General features: G+C 40.2%; 1 protein-coding gene across 1 annotated transcript; it reads right to left on the bottom strand.

Moving 5' to 3' along the window:
- Positions 1 to 19,408: 19,408 nt before the first annotated feature.
- Positions 19,409 to 20,329, bottom strand: LOC132646972 (vomeronasal type-1 receptor 4-like). Its single transcript, XM_060366198.1, has one exon. It carries the CDS (start codon positions 20,327 to 20,329, stop codon positions 19,409 to 19,411), a length of 921 nt encoding a protein of 306 aa, XP_060222181.1.
- Between the last annotated feature and the right edge of the window lie 2,461 nt (positions 20,330 to 22,790).

Genomic DNA, 22,790 nt, shown 5'->3' with positions numbered 1-22,790 from the left:
TGACTCAGAAATATATGAAAAATGATCCATATCCTTAGCCTGCAGGGAAATGTAAATTAAAATTACTTTTATATTTCATCTTACCCTGGTCACAATGGTTATATCAGTAAAACAAATGACCACAAATACTGGTGAATATGCACCAAAAAGGGGACCAGTTTTCAATACCCTTGTGGGTACAAACAGGTGCAGCCACTATAGAAAATAGTGTTAATATTCCTCAAAAAGCTGGAAATATATCTACTATATGATCCAGTATGCCACTGGTCAGATAATCAAAATACACAGTATCCCATTTTAGAGATACATACTGATTCATGTTCATTGCTCCCCTAGTCCCAATATCTCAGAAGTGCTAACAACCTAATATTTCATCAACAGATGAATGAGTAAATAAAGTGTGACACATTCACAAAATGGACTATTGTTCATTTGTTAAACATATGAAATTTCAAAAAAATTGAGTAGAGTTGGAAACAGTCTGATTGTTGTAACTTAAATTCAGCAATAAGAACATAGCAGTTTTTTTTATATGTTGGCTTGTGTAATTCTTTAAATATCAATTACAGTTTATTCACTTTTTATACCAGCTTTGGCCCAGTCCTTTATTCCCTCCCAGTCTCAACCTCCCTCTCTCATCTTCTCCAATGCCTCTTTCCAAGTCCACTAATATGGGAGGTTCTCTTCCCATTCCATCTGACCCTAGGCTATCAGGTCTCATCAGGAGTGGCTGCATTGTCTTCCTTTGTGTCCTGGAAAGGCTGCTCCCCCCCTCAGGGGTTGCTGATCAAAGATCAGGCCAATCAGTTCATGTCAGTCCCTGTTCCCATTACTATGTAATCCACTAGGACACTGAACTGCCATGGTGTACATCTTTGCAGGGGTTTTAGGTTATCTCCATGAATGGTCCTTGGTTGGAATATCATTCTCAGAAAAGACTCTGGCTAAGATGCTCAATCCCCATTCAGAAAGGCAAAGAGGATGGACATCAGATGCGGGAGAAAACAAGGGACAGGACAGGAGCCTATCACAGAGAGCCTCTGAAAGGCTCTACCCTGCAGGGTATCAGAGCAGATGCTGAGACTTACAGCCAACCTTTGGGCAGAGTGCAGGGAATCTTGTGTAATTTTTTTTAAGTTAAGAATTTGGTTAGTGATTATCTCCTACTTTATATGGAGACTCTATTTAAATTCCACATGTGTATATGTATGTATATATGTATGTATGTATGTATACACACACATACACACAGACATATATGCAACTTACATGAATGGATTTTTAAAGGCTTCATGAAGCATACTAATGTAGAAGCTTTTATACATTCATACACATACGCACATGTGCACACACAGTTACATATACATCCTCATTTTTATGTGTGTAAGTATATACACTTCTATACTAGTACACATATACCTATACAGATATGTGTGTGTATATATACAAGCTTCTCAACTGTTATGTTTTAGGAGGCCTTTAGAAACCCTTTAGTGTTAGTTTACCCTTCCTCTATTCCCTACTCCACTTTGGTTCTTTCATTCTCCTCCTGACCCAGTCCTCCTCTTATTCAATTTAAAAAACTATATTATATCTTCCCTTTCTTGAATAAATCCATTGATTTTCCTTGTTTTTTTTTTTTTTTTTTTTTTTTTTTTACGTGGTACCTGATCCCTGCAGATATTCTGAATGACAACACCCCCCCCCCACACGCACTCACACACACATTTAAAGCTTAAAAGCTAGCAGCCACATACAATAGAAAACTTGCTAGGTTAGTCTTTCAGCATCTAGGTTGCCTCCTTCAGTATGATTGTTTCCAGGTCCACTCATATGCCTGAAATAGTCATGATAGTTTTTACTAACAGCTGAATATTCCATAGTGTAAAGGTACCACATTTTCATCATCCATTCATCAGTTGATATCTAGGCTTCATTACAATGTCTAGTTTTTAGGAATAGAGAAACAATAAACACAGATTACATGTATGTCTGTAGTAAGATGTAAAGTGCTTTGGGTATATGACAGGAGTGGTATAGCCTGATTTTTATGGCAGATCAATATTCCTCATTTTGAAGATCCTCCACCCTGATTTCTACAGTGATTGAATCAGTTGGCCACAGTAATGAGTAAGTGTTCCTCTTTCCACACAGCATCACTAGATCACTTTAGAATAAAGCACATGGACACAAGCTATTTTGCCAGACTGCTTTTGAGCCTCAATTGCCTTCTTCTTCTTCTTCTTCTTCTTCTTCTTCTTCTTCTTCTTCTTCTTCTTCTTCTTCTTCTTCTTCTTCTTCTTCTTCTTCTTCTTCCTCTTCTTCTTCTCCTCCTCCTCCTCCTCCTCTTCCTCTTCCTCCTCTTCCTCCTCCTTTTCCTTCCTCTTCCTCTTCCTTTTTCTCTTCCTCCTCCTCCTCCTCCTCGTCTTCTTCTTCTTCTTCTCCTTCTTCTTCTTACTGTTGTTATTTATTACAGTTTATTCACTTTGTATCCTGGCTGTAGTCCCTTATGTCTTCCTCATCTCCTTCTGGTCCCACCATCCATTCTTCCTCACCCCATTTGCCTCTCCTGTAGTACACTGATACGGGATGTTATCCTCCTTCCCTATTATCTTACCCTAGTCTATCAGGTCTCATCAGGACTGTGTGAATCCTCTTTCTTTATAGGCTAGTAAGAGCACCCTGCCAGGGGAGGTGTTCAAAGAGCAGGCAACTGAGCTTATGCCAGAGGCTGCCCCTGCTCTCCCTACTAGGAGACAGCCATGGAGACTGAGCTGCCTATGGGCTATGTCTGAGCAGGGGTCTATGTCCTCTCCATGTATGGTTCTTGGTTTGTTCAGCAACCTCTGAATGTGCCCTGGAACTTAGAGTTTTGGGTTCTGTTGGTCTCCTTGTGGAGCTCCTGTCCCCTCGGGGTCTTTCTTTCTCCCTTTCTTCCATAATATTTCCTGCACTCTGCCCAAAGTTTGGCAATGAGTCTCAACATCTGTTTCAATACCCTCTAGGGTAGATTCTTTCAGAGTTCATCTGTGGTAGGCTCCTGTTTTGTTTCCTGTCTTTTTTCACCTCTGATGTCTATCCTGTTTGTCCTTCTGAACGAGGATTAAACATCTTCCCTAGTGTCTTCCTTGTTGTTTAGCTTCTTTAGGACTATAGATTTTAGTATGTTTATCCCATATTATACGGGTAATATCCACTTATAAATGAGTATATACAATGTGTGTCTTTCTGCTTCTGGCTTATGTAACCCCAGTCTCAGTGTTCCACCTCAAGCCATCATAGCTGCATGTACTGGTAATGACATGGCAGGATAACTTAAAAACTATCATTACTGGAAGGTAAAACAAACAAATGAGAATAGACTGCTTGAAGATCACATCATCACTAAGGTGTATCTCTAAGCCTTTCAAGGTATAGTTTTACAATATTTCATCTCATTGCTTAGATGAAAAATTAAAAATAAAATTATTTCCCCAGGCAGGCTGACACCATCCTCTTTCAATCCTTTTGCAACTGTGGCTGACTCCTTAAGACACACACCGTATATACTCACTTATTAGTGGGTACTAGACTTATAAGATAGGATAAACATACTAAAATCTGTACACATAAAGAAGATAAACAAGAAAGAGGAGCCAGGGTAAGATGACCAATCCTTACTTAGAAAGACAAATGGGATCGACATTGGAAGTAGGAGAAAACAAGAAACAGGACAGGAGCCTACTGCAGAGGGCCTCTGAAAGACTCTACCTAGCAGTGTATCAAAGCAGATGCTGTGACTCATAACAAAACCTTCGGCAGAGAGCAGAGAATCATATGAAAGAAGGGGGAGTTAGTATGACCTGGTGAGGACAGGAACTCCACAAGGACCAAATGTATCTGGGCACTGGGGTCTTTTATGAGACTGTTTCTCCAAACAAGGTCCATGTATAGATGTAACCTAGAACCTCTGCTCGGATGTAGCCCTTGGTAGCTCAGTATCCAAGTGGGTACCCTAATAAGGAGACCAGGGACTGTTTCTGACATGAACTCAATGGCAGGCTCTTAGACCTCCTTCCCCCACCCCCAAGGGAGGAGCAGCCTTGCTAGGCCACAGAGGAGGGCATTGCAGCCAGTACCGAAGACACCTGATGAGCTAGGGTCAGATGGAAGGGGAGGAGGACTTCCAGTATCAGTGGACTTGGAAAGGGGCAGGGAGGAGTTGAGAGGGGGGTGGGTGGGATTGGGAGGGAATGAGGGAGGGGGCTATGGCTGGGATACAAAAGAAACAACCTGTGATTAATATACAAAATAAAAAATATAGTAAAACAGTACTTTTTGGAGGTGGAGCGAGTGTCCTTCACCCAGTAACTACTTATCCTTAAATTTATTTGTTAGATCTCAAACACATGAGTTAGATCTCGCTACCAGGAGTTATAAATCTTCCCTGTGGTGTGCATCGTGCTCCTGTGAAAGGGAAGATGCCAGCCTTGTTCACTGGTACTCACTAAGAGTATCCAGTGTTTTAGATGATTTATGGGGTGCAGGCAGTGGTTTGTGAAGAAGCCTCCCCACTGGGTGTGAAGTGAGTAAGGTTGTTTTCCAAGTACTGAGATATATTAAGGGAGTTTCATAAATTCATAGGGCATTGAAGTAAGACTAGGCATTTTTAAAGTGTTGCCTTATATGGCCTACCCACTGTTACTGTTAATAATAAATCTTTATTTTAAGCACCTACTTTAAAGAAGCTAAGATGTTACAGGTAGGGGCAATTTGAATCACTTGTTTTTTTTTTTTTTTGTTTTTTTCAGTTTGGCTTCAAGACACTGTTGTCAGAACAAAACAACTGCCTACTGATTTGGAAAGGATCTTCACAAATGCTCTATCTGATAGAGGGCTATTATCTAGAATGTATAAAAACTGAAGAAGTTAAATAGCAACAAATCAGGTAATCCAATTAAAAAACGGGGTACAGAGCTAAACAGAGAAATATGGAATAGCAGAGAAACACTTATAGAAATGCTCAACATCTTTACTCATCAGGGAAATGTGAATCAAAAAGACCCTGGATTTCATCTTACACCCATCAGAATGGCTAAGATCAAAAACTCAAGTAACAACACATGCTGGAGAGGTTGTGGAGAATGGGGAACCCTCCTCCACTGCTGGTGGGAATGTAAGCTTGTACAACGACTTTGGAAATCAATCTGGTGCTTTCTCAGACAATTAGGAATAGTGCTACCTCAAGATCCAGATATACCACTCCTAGGCATATATCCAAAACATGCTCAGGTACGCAACAAGGACATTTGCTCAACCATGTTTGTATCAGCTTTATTTGTGACAACCAAAAGCTGGAAACAACCCAGATGCCCCTCAGTTGAGGAATGGATACAGAAACTGTGGTACATTAACACAATGTTATACTGCTCAGCAATTTAAAACAAGGAAATCATGAAATTTGCATGTAAAAGGTTGGAACTGGAATAGATGATCCTGAGTGAGGTATCCCAGAAGCAGAAAGATACACAGGGTATATACTTACTCATAAGTGTATATTAGACATATATTATAGGATAAACATAATAAAATCTGTACATCTGAAGAAACTAATCAGGAAGGAGGACTCTGGGTAAGATGCTCAATCCTCATTCAGAAAGGCAAAGAGGTTGGACATCTGAAGAGGGAGAAAACAGGGAACAGGACAGGAGCCTGCCACAGAGGGCCTGTGAAAGACTCTAGCATGCAGGGTATCAGAGAAGATGCTGAGACTTATAGCCAAATTTTGAGCAGAGCCCAGGGAATCCTATGAAAGAAGTGGGACACAGTAAGACCTGGAGAGGACAGGAGCTCCAAAAGGAGAGAAACAGAACTAAAAATCTGGGCACAGGAGTCTTTTCTGAGTCTGATACTGTAACCAAGTACCATTAATGGAGATAAGCTAGAACCTCTGCGCAGATGTAGCCCATGGCAGTTCAGTGTCCAGGTGAGTTCCATAGTAATGGGAACAGGGACTGTCTCTGACATGAACTAATTGGCCTGCTCTTTGATCACCTCCCCCTAATGGGGGGTAGCCTTACTAGGCCACAGAGGAAGACAATGCAGCCACTCCTTATGAGACCTGCTAGAAGGAATGGGAGGAAGACCTCCCCTATCAGTGGACTTGGGGAGGGGCACAGGTGGAGAAGAGGGAGGGAGGGTGAGACTGGGAAAGGAGGAGAGAAGGAGCTACAGGTAGGATACAAATTGAATAAATTGTCATTAATAAAAATATAAATAAAAAAGAAAATAGAAAATAAAAAAAGACCATCTACCAAGTAGCTTAATGAACTGAAGTGGCCATTTTGAATCCCCCAACAGAGGGCCTAGTAGCATACATGTCAAGCACAGCGACTTGCTGCCAAACTACGTTGGCCATTTTAAACATTCCTTGCCTTATATTCATGACTAATTGTCAATTTGGGTGTGAATGTCTTTTGGGGGAGGCTTAAATATTTTTCTTTATTCTTTAAAAGTTTCCTACATACATACACTCTCTGTTGACCGCATTCATCTCTATTCATCCCAAAACATCTTGCAACACAATTACATGCAAGGGGTATTTGACCAAATTGTGATGAAGTGTTTTGAGCCATTTTATTACATTGATGACTTTAAAATAATGAGCTTAGTGTCTTGTGCTGTACTTTGCGCATTGTTTTCAGTGCCAAGCTGAGTCTTTCATGGCATAATCTCAGCAAACAGGTATCTGGTAAAATAAAAATTCTGTTCTCTCAGTACTCAATACTCCATTCATAGAGCGAAGATGCCATGTTAGAATATCAGGAGATGCTGCACAAGATATCATAATATGTCCTTGCTGATGACTGTGTCTGGTACAGTTAGGCACTTGTTTCAGAGTGGGGGTTTATAGACTGGATGTAGACATTGTGATCAGAGAAACCAGCCTTATCGTCCATCTTACAACTCTTGTGACCTTTAAAAATTCAGACACTTTAACACCCCAGACTTCCACACAGACCTAATTCATGATGCAACCTCCATTGTGTAATCCTTCTAGATGCATCTTTGTTCATCTGCTTCAGCCAACTCCAAGAAAAAAAAATTGTAGTTGCTTCACCTTGCTCTGTATCTGCCCTCAGCCAAAATACCATATTTCATGCATTGTGTGCTCTTAGCTGGAAAACCTAGACTATCATGGTGCTCAATTTTCAATTGCTCAGGACTTAATGCATTCACACAATTATAGTAAAGTGTGTCTCTCTTTACCAGCACTATCAAACGCTACTAGGATTTCAAGTAGTGTTGAGAACTCATCCTCATCTTCCTCTTCCACTCAGTGTTGGGATGTTGTTTGACTTCAACTTGCACATGTCTCTTGTATGTTGTCACACAATACTTGTGTGACATGTATTTAACTGCAAAGTATTGGATTCATAAAACATGAAGAAACCAAACAGGTACCTGTTTTTGTTAGCTTTCATAGTACTGGAAGTTGCTGTGCCCTCTATTGCAGGAGAAAAGAACACAACTACACACTCTGTGAACAACAAAAAGGACTGGGCTGACAGTGGCCTGAAATAGTAGGAAAAATGTAACATAGGTAACCGCCTGCATTATGATAGGATTATAGGTCCACTTGCTGAAATGTAGACTATACTGAGAACTGAGAACCTGGGGCTATCCAGGCATTAGGCCATAAGGAAGAATATCATACTTTTCTGCTGTGAAATGATAATTTGATATGATCTCTCCCCACATTATCTCATTATTACACTGATCTTTTATTAATTTATTTTTTGAACTTTTATTAATTACACTTTATTCACTTTGTATCCCCCCATAAACCTCTCCCTCCTCCCCTCCTTTTTATATTAACATTTTTTATTTTTAAATAATTTTATACATTCACTTGTATCCCAGCTCTAGCCCACTCCCTCTTTCCTTCCCAATCGTCCCCTCCCTCCCTTATCTCCTCCCTGCCCCCTTCTGAGTTCACTGGGAGGGGGTGTCGTCCTCTACTTCCGTCTGGCCCAAGCTTATCAGGTATCTTCAGGATGGTTGCAATGTCCTTATCTGTGGCCTAGCAAGGCTGCTCCTCCCTAAGGGGAGAGGGGAGGCTCATGAGTTCATGTCAGAAACAATTCCTGTCACCCTTTCTAGGGAACCCACTTGGATACTGAACTATCATGGGCTATGTCTGAGCAAGGGTTGTAGGTGATATCCATGCATGGTCCTTTGTTGGATAAACAGTCTCATAGAAGAGCCCCGTGCTCAGATATATTTGGGCCTTATGGGGCTCACTGATCCCTCTAGGATATACTAATTCCTCCTTCCTTCATATGATTCCCTACACTCTGCCAAAGGTTTAGTTATGGGTCTCAGCATCTGCTTCGATACACTGCTAGGTAGAGTCTTTCAGGTGCCTTCTGTGGTAGGCTACTGTCCTGTTACTTGTTTTCTCCACTTTCCAATGTCCATTCTCCTTGTCTTTCTAGATGAGGATTGATCATATTACCCCTAGACCTCTTTCTTGTTTATTTTCTTTAGGTGTACATATTTTAGTATGTTTAGCCTATCTTTTAGGTCCATATAAGTGAGTATATACCATGTGTGTCTTTCTGCTTTTGAGATACCTCACTCATGATGATTTTTTTTCTAGATCCCACCATTTGCCTGCAAAATTCACGGTTTCCTTGTTTTTAATAGCTGAGTCGTATTCCATTGTGTAAAAGTACTACAATTTCTGTATCCATTCCTTTGTTTATGGACAAGTGGATAGTAGCTATAAAGTACAAGATTACAATGCAAGAGATTAGGATGGAGCAAAGATTCAGGGAATGGCAAATCAATGACTACCTCAACTTGAGAGCCACCCAGTGGGAGAGAGGCAACTTCTTTCACTGTTAATGATACTCTGCTATGCTTGCAGACAAGAGCCTAGCATAACTGTCTTCTGAGATGCTTCATTCATCAGCTGATGGAAACAGATGCAGAGACCCACAGCCAAAAATCTAAGCTGAGCTTGGGGTCTTTTGTGGAAGAGTGGAAAAAGGGATAGAGCGAACCTGAAGGTTAAGGACACCACAAGAATACCTAGAGATCCCATGGGGCATACAGAGACTGAACTACCAAGCGAGGAGCATGCATCGGCTAGACCTAGAACCTCTACAGATATGTAGCAAATGTGCAGCTTGGACAACATGTGTGTTTGCTAATAATGGGTGTAGGGGTTGTCTCTGACTCTGTTGCCTTTCTCTGGATCTTTTTCTCCTACCTGAGCTACACTGTCTGTCCTCAGTGGGAGAGTATGTGCTTAGTTCTTCTGTGACTTGAGGTGCGAGGGTGAGTTGTCACCCCATGGGGGTCTCACCTTCTCTGAGAAGAAAGAGAGGGTGGATTAGAGTGAAGGTGGGACTGGAAAGAAAGGAAGGAGAAGGCTGGAATATGGCTGTAAAGTTATTAAATGAGTAAATAATAAAATAAAATTTAAATATATAATTTAATTAAAATGAAAAAGCTTAAAAAACTTAAAACTGAAATTTAACATTCTTTATTGGATATAATATTATAATATGGTAGATTGAGACTCATCAGAAATGAAAGAGCAGGCTTTCAGATTAATGAAAAAAAAAACATGCAGAACAGGTTTCTCATCTGGCATTTAAGAAATAAAATCTGGTATACATAATTCACAATTATATCTATTAAAGCCCTGCATATGCTTGACTCACAGTTCTACCAGAGAACCTCATACAAATGAGCCAATCACCATACCAAAGAAATTTCCACAGAAAACATCACCGAGGAACTGTTTCAATCTGAAACCTAAAATTGTGTCAAAAACTCCTTTGTAGAAAATGATCAGTGAGTTTGATAAAAAGAAAACATATTTTCAAAGTTTCTCATTGCTCTATAGGCAGCCATCTCAATCTGTTCTTTCCATGAAAAACAGGATAGATGGACAGATATTGCTTAGAAAAAACTTATTGGGGTAAGCAACATGAAGAGATTACTCACAAGCTACAATTGAGATAAAGCCAACAATACACAGATGGTAATTACAGCCATCACAGCCTTACATATATTCTGCCTCCATATTCATGTACCAGTCAGAAGCCTTATATAAAAACCAATCACAAACTTCTGTATAAGGCAATCTTCTTAGTTGAGCAGAACATTTTGGAAGAGATGCTCTTCTCTCATTCATGCCATTTAGCAAACTTCCATGACTGTATTCAGACAGGCAAGTCATTGGGTGGTTGTAGTTTAAGATAAGTTTCTCTGGGGTTGGGAGGGAGGCAGAGCCAAGATGGTGACTAGCATGCACAGTTTCTGAGTTGCAGAGGAGTTGAACAGAGGAGTTGGTGAGTGGAAGGACTACTGAAGCCAGGCAAACAATGGTAAGGCTTTCTAAATGACAGGGAACATCACAAGAGGTGAGAACTTTGGTCTGGGGTCACTCATGGACTTGTTTGGGGAAGGAGAGAAAGGATCCTTTGACCTCCCAACATTCCCATTTCTTGGAAATCCCTCATCCTTGGTACAGCCAGCTCACCAAGATTCTCAGCTCAGAGCTCACTGCCTGGCGTCTGTAGTGGCTGAGGCATGGCTCCTAACCCCTTAGCAGCAACTGCTAGCTGTACCTGTCTTGTAGTCCCAGATCTGCAGCACCATCCTCCCACGGTCCCAGTTTTGCTAGCCGCCATACTGACTCCGCTGGGTCTCTCAGCAACTGACTGTACAGTCCACCCAATCCATAGGTGACAGATAATACACTATATACCCACCAAAGCCCAGCAGACCTGCCAAAGAAGCTAAGCACACCAGGCACTGGGATTCCCAGGCCTGGAGAGCACAGTGGAGGGCCCCGAGGACTTTCCAGAAGGCGTCTGGACCAGCATCCCAGTCTCCAGCTGCAGCTGGACGTCCTAACCTGGTGGCTGCAGCAGCACTGAGTTGGCAGAGCATGTTAGTCCTCCTGCATAAGACCAAGCAGGACCAAAACATAAAACAGAGAGACCAGATACCCCCATCCTTGTCGATGTGACCTGCTTGTTAGTGGGGGTACCCTTGTGTCTGCAGAGCCCCAGATCCAGGGTACTTCTACACTAGAAGCCAGGCATCAGACCCCTCCCACCCACATACCCACTGTGGGAAAGAGAGGGTCCCTTGGGACATTGAAGCCTCTGCTATGCACATACAACTGAGGAGTTAAGGCAGATAACGCCAGAAATTGTGCCGTGACCAAAACCAGCACCTGTTGCATATACATTGCATGCACAAATAATCCCCTAGAAGCATGCACGGCTGAGCTCCTCCCACACACTCAAGGGTTCAATATTCTCTATCACTCTATTTCTTGAGGTACACTTCCACACACACACACACACACACACACACACACACACACGCCTGCATTTGCCCTTTTGCACCCGTGTCCTTTCCTCCCACAGGCACAGGTAGTGCACCAACGCATGAGCTGAGGCCAGGAGACCTCTCTCAGCTTTCTGAAAAACTGTCCAGATGCCAGAGACAGACAGTATGAGTCTGAACTGCAGAATCCAGAAACAAACAGGGAAGGTTTCAGATAAACCAATGGCCAGGGGTAGGCGAAAGAATACGTCCAGAACACATCCAACATAAATCAGGACATCATGGTTTCACCAGCAGCCCTCCAAAATTGATGGATACTCCAATTCATCAGAAAATGACTTCAAAGCTATCCTTATCCAATTATTTGAGGCTCATAAAGAGGAAACAAACAAATATCTCAGAGAATAGCCATGCAAATTCAGACAGTTAAAGAGGAAATAAATAATTCTATCAAAGATTTATCCAGTCAATTGGAGGCAAAGAAAGAGGAAATGAACAAATTTCTTAAAGAAACACAGGCAAATATAGCCAAACAAATAGAGGCACAAGTAGAGATACAATTAGTGTCATATAGAGAAGAAATGATCAAAAAAATAGAGACCATAGTAGAGAAACAGGAATCCACATTCAAACAGATGAAGGAAATGGTGCAAGGCATGAAAACAGAATTAAAATCAATAATGAAAACAGAAAATGAGAAATCCCTGGAGCTGGAGAACTTAGAGAAAAGATCAGGAATCACAAATTTAAGCATCACGAACAGAATACAAGAGATGGAAAAGAGAATCTCTGGTGCTGAAAATACACTCGCAGAAATTGATATTTCTCTCAAAGAAAATGTAAAATCAGAAAAGTCCCAAACACAAAATATCCAAGAAATCAAGGATGCCATGAAAAGACAAAATCTAAGAATAACAGGAATCTATTATTCCTATTATATGAATAGGAATAAGAAGACTCCAGACTCCAAGGTCCAGAAAATATTTTCAAGAAAATCACAGAAGAAAATTTTCCCAACTTAAAGAAAGAGATGTCCATAAATATACAAGAGGCCTACAGAATACCAAATAGACCAGACCAGCAAAGAAACACATCACGTCATATAGTCAAAACACTAAATCTACAGAACAAAGAAAAGACATTAAAAGCAGCAAGGGAAAAAGTGCCAAGTAACATATAAAGTAGACCTATCAGAATCACACTGGACTTCTCATCAGAAAGTATGAAAGCTCAGACAGGATACAAGGGTTTTCATACTATCAGTGGACTTGGGGAGGGGCATGTGTGAAGGAGGAGGAAGGAGGGTGGGATCAGGAGAGGAGGAGGGAGGGGCTTATGGGGGTACAAAGTGAATAAAATGTAATTAATAAAAAATTACATCATGTGAAAACCAGCAAAAAAATAAAAATAAAAATGCCAGTCAGTGAGCTTTGAACACACAGAAAATAGCAGAGACAATAACAGCAGCATCACCATCAAATAGAAAGGACAATCTATATGTATAAATTGTGCAATGTATGAATTAAAATATTCATGGTTTCCCTTTATTCCATTGTAAATTTACATAGCTCACTGTGTGAAATTAATCAAATGTGCTACCTTAATAATATGCTTATAAAAGGGTCAACAGTCAAACATTCATTTTAAATGATAAATATTAATAATTTTACCTAAACTGAAAGAAATTTTTTTTTCAGAATGTGGAAAAAAAAAAAGAATGCATGAAAACCAGAAGGGCCTGGGCAGGTGTCATGCAGACTCTAAGAGACCACAGATGCCAGCCCAGACTACTATGCCCTGCAAAGCTTTCAATCAACATAGGTGGAGACAAGAAAACATTCCATGCCAAAACTAAATTTATGCAATATCTATACAGCAAACCAGCCCTACAGAAGACACTAGAAGGAAAACTCCAATCCAATGAAAACAACTTCACCCAAGAAAACGTAGCATGCAGATAATATCCCAACAAAAAATTAAAGAAAACAAGCAATGAAAAACAGTAAGACCACCGACTCCACAATAAAAGGAACTAACGTTCATTGCTCACTATTATCTATCAACATCAATGGACTCAACTCGCCAATAAAAAGACACAGACTAACAGAATGGGTGCAGAAACAGGATCCAACCTTCTGCTGCATCCAAAAAACACTCCTCTGCAACAAAGATAAACAGAATCTCCAAGTAAAGGGCTGGAAAAATGTCTTTCAAGCAAACGGACCTAGAAAACAAGCTGGGATAGCTATCCTAATATCTAATAAAATAGACTTTCAACCAAAAGTAATCAAAAAAGATGAGGAGAGACACTACATTCTTATCATAGGAAAAATCCACCAAGAAGACATCACAATTCTGAACATCTATGCCCCAAATACAAGAGCGCCTATATTCATAAATGAAATATTATTAAAACTTAACTCACACATTGATCCCAACACCTTAATTGTGGAAGATTTCAACACTCTGCTTTCACCAAGGGACAGATCATCTAGACAGAAGCCAAATAGGGAAATAAAGGCACTTACAGAGGTCCTAAATCAAATGGACCTAATAGATGTCTACAGAACTTTCTACCCAAACTCAAAAGAGTATACCTTCTTTTCAGCACCTCATGGAAACTTCTCCAAAATAGAACATATAGTTGGTCACAAAGCAAACCTCAACAGATACAAGAAGATTGAAATAATCTTCTGTATTCTATCTGACAACCATGGACTAAAGCTGGACCTCAATAAGAATGGAATTAGAAAAAAGCCTACAAGCACATGGAAACTGAACAACTTGCTGCTCAATGACAGCTGGGTTAAGGAAGAAATAAAGAAAGAAATTAAAGACTTCCTAAAATTCAATGAAAATGAAGGTCCCTAATTTATGGGACACAATGAAAGCAGTTCTAAGAGGAAAGTTCGTGCCACTAAGTGCCGTCAAGAAGAAATTTGTGACATCTCTTTCAAGCAACTTAATGGCCCAACTGAAAGCCCTTGAAAAAACAAAGAAGCAAATACACCAGAGGAGCTGGAAATACTCAAACTCAGGGGGAAAATCAATCAATTAGAAATAAATAAAAGTATTCAAAGAATCAATGAGACGAAGAGCTGGTTCTTTGAGAAAATCAACAAGATAGACAAACCTTTAGCCAAAGTAACTAAAAGGCAGAGAGAAACTATCCAAATCAGCAAAATCAGAAATGAAAAGGGTGACATAACTACAGACACTGAGGAAATCCAAACAAATCATTAGGTTGTACTACAAAAGCCTATATGGCACAAAATTTGAAAATCTAAATGAAACGGACGATTTTCTTGATAGATTCCATCTACCAAAATTAAGTCAAGATCAGATAGAAAGATTGAATAGTCCTATATCCCCCAAGGAAATAGAATCAGTCATCAACAGTCTTCCTTCCAAATAAAACCCTGGGCCAAATGAATTCATTGCAGAATTCTACTAGACCTTCAAAGAAGTGCTAATTCCAATTCTCTCCAAACTATTCCACAAAATAGAAACAGAAGGAACATTTCCAAACTCATTCTATGCTCATTCTATGAAGCCACAGTCACCTTGATACCTAAACCACACAAAGACCCAAGAAAAAAAGAGAACTTCAGACTTATCTCTTATGAACATTGATGCAAAATACTCAATAAAATACTTGCAAACCGAATCCAAGAACAGAACAAAGATATCACCCACCATGACCAAGTAGTCTTCATCCCAGGCATGCAAGGATGGATCAACAATGGAAATCCGTCAATGTAATCCACCACATAAACAAACTGAAGGAGAAAAACCACATGGTAATCTCCTTATATGCCAAAAAAGCATTTGACAAAGTCCAACACGCATTCATGTTAAAAGTCTTGGAGAGATCAGGGATACAAGGCACATACCTAAACATAGTAAAGGTAATATACAGCAAGCCTATAGCCAACATCAAACTCAATGGAGAGAAACTTAAAGCAATCCCACTGAAATTAGGGACAAGGCAAGGCTGCCTATTCTCTCCATATCTCTTCAACATAGTATTTGAAGTTCTAGCTAGAGCAATAAGACAACTAAAGGAGATCAAGTGGATACAAATTGGAAAGGAAGAGGTCAAAGTATCACTATTTGCAGATGATATGATAGTATACATGAGCCACCACAAAAATTAAACTAGAGAACTCCTTCAGATGATAAACACCTTCAGGGAAGTGGAAGGATACAAAATCAACTCAAAAAAATCAGAAGCCCTCCTGTATACCAAAGACAAAAGGGTCGAGAAAGAAATTAGGGAAACAACACCCTTCACAATAACCACTAATAACATAAAGTAACTTGCGGTGACTCCAACCAAGCAAGTGAAAGACCTGTTTGAAAAAAAAACCTTCACATCTATGAAGAAAAAAATTGAAGAAGATATCAGGAGATAGAAAGATATCCCATGCTCATGGAAGGTAGGATTAAAATTGTGAAAATGGAAAGGAGAAGGGAGGAGATGAGGGAGGGAGGGTGGGATTGGGAGGGAATGAGGGAGCAGGATACAGCTGGGATACAGAGTTAAAAAATGTAAATAATAATAAAAATTAAAAAATAAAAAAATAGGAATCAATTTATTACTTGGTGAAATTAGTAAAATAATACTATGAGCTTGTTCCTGGGACCTGGAAGCCACTGTTTTCTGTTGTTTTCTAGATATGCAACAAACACCAGTTCTTTTTTTTTTTATACCAATTCTATCTTGTTGACTAGTATTTAAATCTAATCAGAAAATAGTCAGAAAAAGAAGGAGCATGAATAATAATTTGTTGTGATGCGAAAGGGTTGGCTAGATGAAAATGCATAATATGAATATATAGAATTCTCAAACAACAAAAATAAGATCACTGTCATGCAGGGTTGTCTATGTTCCACAGAAAGAGGAATTGCCAGTTTTTCAAAATGTATATGTCAGTGTTCACAACCATTGTCAGTGCATGAACTATCTTGTTTATTCATATCTCTCTCCAAGTTTGAATTAACCTGCCATTGCACTAGCTTTGACCTAATTTGCTCAAACAGTGAATTTACTGAGTTTCTTTTACGGAGTTGGTAAAAATGTTTTCCAATTTGTAGGCTGCCACCTTGTCTGAATGACACTGTTCTTTGCTCTTTTTCATTATTACTATTATTCTTTAAATTTTATATTAGTTTATTTACTTTACATCTTGAGGGTACCACTTTCCTCTCCTCCTCCCAGTTTCCCACACTTTCCCTTTCTCCCTTCCCCTCTTCCAGAAAAAAGGAGGCCCAGATGAACTTTTCCCATTCCATAAAGTCACATCATCGCTACACTTATTTCATCACTTGAGGACATGCAAAGCAGCCTGGCCAGAGGAAAGTGATCTAAAAGCAGGCAATAGAGTTCATGTTAGGAACAGGCCCCCATTTCCACTTGCCAGGTGCCAGATGAAGACCAAGGCTCCCATCAGCTACCTATGTGCAGGGAATCTAGGTCAAAATCATGCATGCTCCGTAGCTGATATCTCAGTCTCTGAAAGGCCACATGGGACTGGGTTATTTGTCTCTGTTGGTTTTCTTGTGGGTTTCTGTCCTCTCCAGGTACTTCCATCTTTCACCCAACAGTTCTACAAGACTCCTGGAGTTCTACTGTATGCTTGGCAGCAAGTCCCAGCATCAGTCTCTATCTGCTGCTGGCTGAAGCCTCCCAGTCAGATCAGAGATGGCAGTGACCAGCACGCACAATATCCTCTGCCTCTCAGCAGAGGATCTGAAACCTTGAAATTGATGAGTGGAGGGGCAACTGAAGCCAGAAAACCAACATTGAGGCTCCTTGAAGGAGATGGGACGTCACAGGAGCTGAGAACATTGTGATTCAGATTACCCGCAGACTTCTCTGGATACAGAGAGGGGCAAAATATCACTTCCCTTTTTCTGGTCTCCCTTCTCCTTGGAGGAGCAGGCCCACAGTGCCAGAGACTCTGGGCACAGAACTCCCTGCCTGCGCACTGAGACAGCAGAGGCAGGGCTCCTAGCCCCTCAGAGGCAGCTGCAAGCTGTACCAGCCTTCTGGGTCCCAATCTACAGTTACATCCTTCTGTGTCCTGGGTCTGGAAGCAGCCACATCAACTCTGCAGGGCCTCCCAGCCAGTGACTGTAGGGCAGCTCAATCCTTCAGTAGCAGCCAGCTGACTGTACAGCCACCAGAGTCGAGCAGACCTGCAAAACCATCCAGGTACACCAGGGGCCAGGCCACCTAGGTCCCTGAACCACTGTTGTGTCTCCCCAGGACTTCCCAGCAGGCACCTGGATTGGCCTCCCAATTCTGCAGGTGCAGCTGGACTCCCTATTCCAGCGGCTGCAGCAACACTGAGCTGATGGAGCTCATCCTCCTTTATTTGACTCAGCAGGATCAAACCTGTGAGTAGAGAACGGGGGTTAACCCATGTGCTTTACTATTTAACCTGCAAGAGAGTGAGCCCTCATGTGTCTACATTGCCCCAGATCCAGGGTGCTTCTAAGCTAACAGCCAGACATCAGATCCCTCCCACCCACACATCCACTGTGGGAAACAGAGGGATTCTTATTCTTGGAACATTGATGCCCCTTATCTGCTGGCCTGCCAGTCGAGTTCAGGCAAATAACTCTTGGAGCTCAGTCAGAGATGAATACCAGTATCCTGTTGACTACTGAGGTTTTCAGGGTATTTGTGCTTAGTGTTATTACCAGTGCCTGTGACACCTTAAGAGTCTGCAATCCCTTCACTGCCTGCAAGGGGCCCCTTCCTCACACTGAAGGCCTCTACATTCTCTAGCACCCTGTCCCTCAAGGCACACTTTTATGCACATGAGCACGCACAGGCTTGGACACTGACATTTAAGTTTTTAAAATTTTACTCACAAAACAGTATATGAGGAAACATGGATAACATTTGTCTAGAATACAGCTACAGCATCAACTTTTTATATTCTGCTCTGTTGTGATTCTATGAAGAGCACTTTCAGCAAGAAGATAATACAATTGATCTTAGAGAACAGGGCCTACAGAAATAAAAGAAACTGTGGGTGGAGGCATTTCTGTGAGAAGCTGGAGACCTATGACATGGAAGATTTTTGGAAGGACATGGGGGTGACACCAGCTGAGACTCCTAGTAACAGGGGCCATGAAGACTGAAGAGGACACCCTCTAACTAGACAGGATGCCTAGTGGAGGGAGGGAATCACCAACCCACCCACAAAAACTCTGACCCAAAATTTACCCTGCCTACAATATGTGAATGTCCAACCAATGCTTGGTCCAACCTGACACCCAGCCTATGAGAGAGAGCCAACTCCTGACACTATTAACAATACTCTGATAAGCGTGTAGATGGGAGCTTAGTATAGCTGCCTTCTGAGAGGCTCCCCCAAGCAGTAGATCAAAACAGATGCTGAGGTCACAGCCAAACATTAGGCAATGTTTAGGGAGTCTTGTGGAAAAGTGGGGGTAAAGATAGAAGGACCTGGATGGGACAAGAATGTCAACAGATCCAAATAAGCAGGACTCACATGGGCTTGTGGAGATTTAAGCAGCAACCAAAACCGTGCATGGACTGGACTTAGGTCTTCTGCATAAATGTAGCCAATGGGTAACTAGGGTGTCATATATGTCTCCTAATAAGAGAAGTGGGGACTATCTCTGACAAAGACTCTGTTGTCTGCTTTTTGATCACTATGCTCTCACCACACCACATCACACTTGCCATACTTCAGGGAAAAAAGATTTGCCCAGTTTTGATGTGACTTGATGTCCTGGTGTGGGTTGGTAGGGGGAGGCTTCACTTTTCTTAGGAGTAGGGCAGGGCGATGAGGTTCAGAAAGAGGGACAGAGGGTAAGACTGAGTGGAGAGGCAAGAGGGGGCTTCAATTGGTATATAAAATGAATAAATAATTCATTAAAAAGACAATCCAAATACCTTAACGTAGATAAGGGGCTTCCCTCATCATATCCATGTTGACATCTGGATGGACCAAAGTAACTAAACACATAAATGAGGCACAAAATGTACACAGCACACAAACCTTTGAAGCAGCTATTGCAATTTGACATCACTTATCCAGAATAAGCAGAATCTGAGTACAAGGAAGTCACGACTCACAAGAAAAGGACCCAATGTGGGAAAACACATAGAAATGATAGCTGTGATATTTACCAACCACCAACTGGGCTCATATAAAAGAGCAACAAAACCTTGTAATATGGAGGATAGGGAATAAAAAGCTACAAAAGTAGACACCAGAACCAGGATGCTCTGGGTGGCTCTAGACTCAGGGGATGTTCTGAGGTAAACACGGGTGCTCCGGATGTGTTGAATGTGCTGCTTGTGTCTGTATAAAAAGGCAATCATGGAGCCACTGGACCAGATGATGAGCAGAGAAATCAAGACTTCAGGGCATACCAATAATGCTGCATACAGTGATTCTACAGTTTTATCACGACCCAAGCTGGAGCAATACAAAAAATCTCTTTGTTCTGTTGCATTTTTATGAATTCTTGTGATATGCAGAAGTACAGGGAAAATAAGATTTAGGGTAATATACAGGACCCAGCAGAGAGAAATAAACAGGCCAATGTTGTTTAAAGTTTTGACTTTAAGGTTCTTCCAACAGGAATTTATTGGGCTGATGCTGATGGCTTGGTAGACACTCAAGATGCAGGTAGTGCCCACAGACATGCTTCTGCCAAGTCTTTGGATATACAAAAGAAGTTTGCAGATAAAATCATTGAAGAACTGTTTCAGCCCAAAAGCTGCCATTGTGAGGGGCACACCTTTAGAGAGCATTATCAAGGAGTTGGCTGTGATCAGATGTGTGAGGATTAAATCTGTAGGCTTCAATGTATGTTCCTTATAGTAAATAAATAGGTACTGGGAAAGAAGAGAGATGTTTCCCAGGATTCCAACTGTACTCTGTGATAAGAACATTATTCCTATTGCCAAAGTTCTTGAGCGCATTTTGTCTTTTAGCAACCGATTCTGTAAATACCCCAGCAATTAATTCTCTGAGCAAAATGATGAATTCAATATTTTGTTGCCTGTAATCTCAATGTGTTAGAATCACTTGATTAAAAATAAAGGAATTAGGGAAAAAATAGCGATGTTCACAACATAGCCAGATCCTTCCTCAAATAATGTATTTTTGACAACAGCAATATCCTTAGAAAATTCCTCATTAAAATCAATATTGTTACTTTGTGTAAGAGCAATGAGTTGTCACTACAAATGGAAAGAACATTGAGTTGTACATTTCTAGGAGAAACTTTGATAACTACTCATATCAGAAAAGAAGAGACTTCTGTCAACACCTGCACCAGGAAATAAATCCATTCTCAATAAATTTCTTATCTAAAGTTTAAACATGAATATTGAAAATGTTCTATCAATTTATATATATTTCTCTATGCGTAAACAATAAAATATTCATTACCTAGCATAAAACCTAGTGACACTAAGCTTCAAATATAGAATTAGATGTTATGTTGAATGTTAGTGCTAATTCATTTTTTCTTAATGTATTCCTATGCAAATAATATCTATAAATAAATAATTAAAAAATTATCACTGAAAAAATTGAGTTTGAAGAAAGATATCTTGAATGTGTATGAGGGCTACTGGTGTTTTTTAACGTAAGTGTCATGGAACCACAGACCCACAGCAGGAGGCCAACATGGGACACTCATGAATATTGATGATGATTTTATAATTAAAGTGACATGGTATTTATTAAACTCTTTCATATTTTTGTATTTACTAAATCTTTTGCATTTTTGTATTTACAAAATCTTTTATATTTTTGCTTGTGAATTTTACACTTCATTATCTTTCAGGCTTCATTAGACAAAGAAACAGGTACAAGAAATGACATTCATCATAATATACAATCTTACAGAGCACACTTGGAAGTCCACCATTCTAGGCAGCATTGTAACTCACCATCTTGGAGTTCCCAGCATCCTGCGATTGCTGAACACACACAAAGTGATGGTGCCTGCATGTCTGACCTTGCAGAAAAATAAATAATCCTCAAACAATGGAAAACGTATCATCTAAGACATCCATGGAAGTGGAGACAGTAATGCCTGCTTTAAAGGCAGTAATTTGGAAATGAAATGTACCCCATGTTTGAAAACTAAATGTAATTGCTCCAACTTATTTAGGGTAGAAAAGGAAGAGCTGATATACAGAAGAATGAAATCATCCAGCATTCCATCTTTATCCTGAGATTCCTGGACCATTTCTCTTTCCCAATACTAGAGTCTTTCTGACAGGATCCAATGACTGAAATTTGTCTTTAGGGTCTGAAGAGAATGTAAAATTCTGTAGTTTTTGTAAATGTAATTCTCAGTGTGGTAACATTTATCACATCAACTAAAATCACATGTTCCCACTGACAAGGCTAAATTAAAGCTTTGCTATGCAAATATGCTTTCTGGAGTTAAATTTAAAATCTGTGAACAGAACTTGTAATCTTGGTGTTATGAGTTTCATAAAAATTTGCTGTCAGAGGTAGCATTTCATATTGCCAAGAAAATGTGTTCGAGGATGTTTGGTATATGATTTTCAAAATTTATAACAGTTATGAGTATTAGGGAGACTTGAGAAATGTGAACACCTATGGGCTTCATATAACAAGTCAAAAATCTGTGCTCAACAGTGCTAAGGAACATTTTCAAAGTCCCAGTCTGTGCATAAATTGATTCATAACTTGCCACTGTATGTTAACTTTCTGAAAGTATATAAAATGCAGTACTAAAATTAAAATCAAAGGCTACAAAAACTACCCTTGTCAGAATTGGATTTTGTGTGTACAATATAGACCAAGTTTTCATCATTTCCACATGTACTTTTTGCGTTCCATGGACAAACAGTGATTTCAATCACATGTACTGTTTAACAATGACTCTTAAAACATAAAAACTAATATGTGATAAAATATTTGTCATAAAAATTAAGTTAGCACAGGGACAGGGAGATAGTTCAATCAGTAAACTGATTGCATTCTGAACATATTGATGTGAGTTCCATCTCTAGAGTTTGCGTTAAATATCTGGTTGTGTTGGTGCACACTTGTACTCAAGCACTGGGGAGACATGGACCAGAAGATTCCTTTCTGGGAATCACACACTAGCTGTAGACTACACAGAAAGCTCTATGCCAAGAAAAGAATCTTTCACTATTTTTTAAAAGAAGGATGAAAATTGTATGTGGAACAACAGACATTGTGCCATGACCACACACAGATATTCCCAATTCAGGCGGGCACATGAATGCAGACATACAAAGATAACATCACACACACACACACACACACACACACACACAAGAAGAATCACTAATTTCAGGCTGAGACATACATGTACTAATGGCTGGATTGATCAAACTGTGAATGCTAAATAAATGCTATAAACAACAATAA

This window comes from Meriones unguiculatus, chromosome 14 (genome assembly GCF_030254825.1).
Source record: "Meriones unguiculatus strain TT.TT164.6M chromosome 14, Bangor_MerUng_6.1, whole genome shotgun sequence".
NCBI classification, from domain to species: Eukaryota; Metazoa; Chordata; class Mammalia; order Rodentia; family Muridae; genus Meriones; species Meriones unguiculatus.
The sequence above is the reverse complement of the archived record's forward strand: the minus strand, read 5'-3'. Positions and strand labels throughout refer to the sequence as shown.

Coding starts and splice junctions, on each gene's coding strand:
- LOC132646972 (XM_060366198.1), bottom strand. CDS start 20,329: ATGCGCTCAAGAACTTTGGCAATAGGAATAATGTTCTTATCACAGAGT.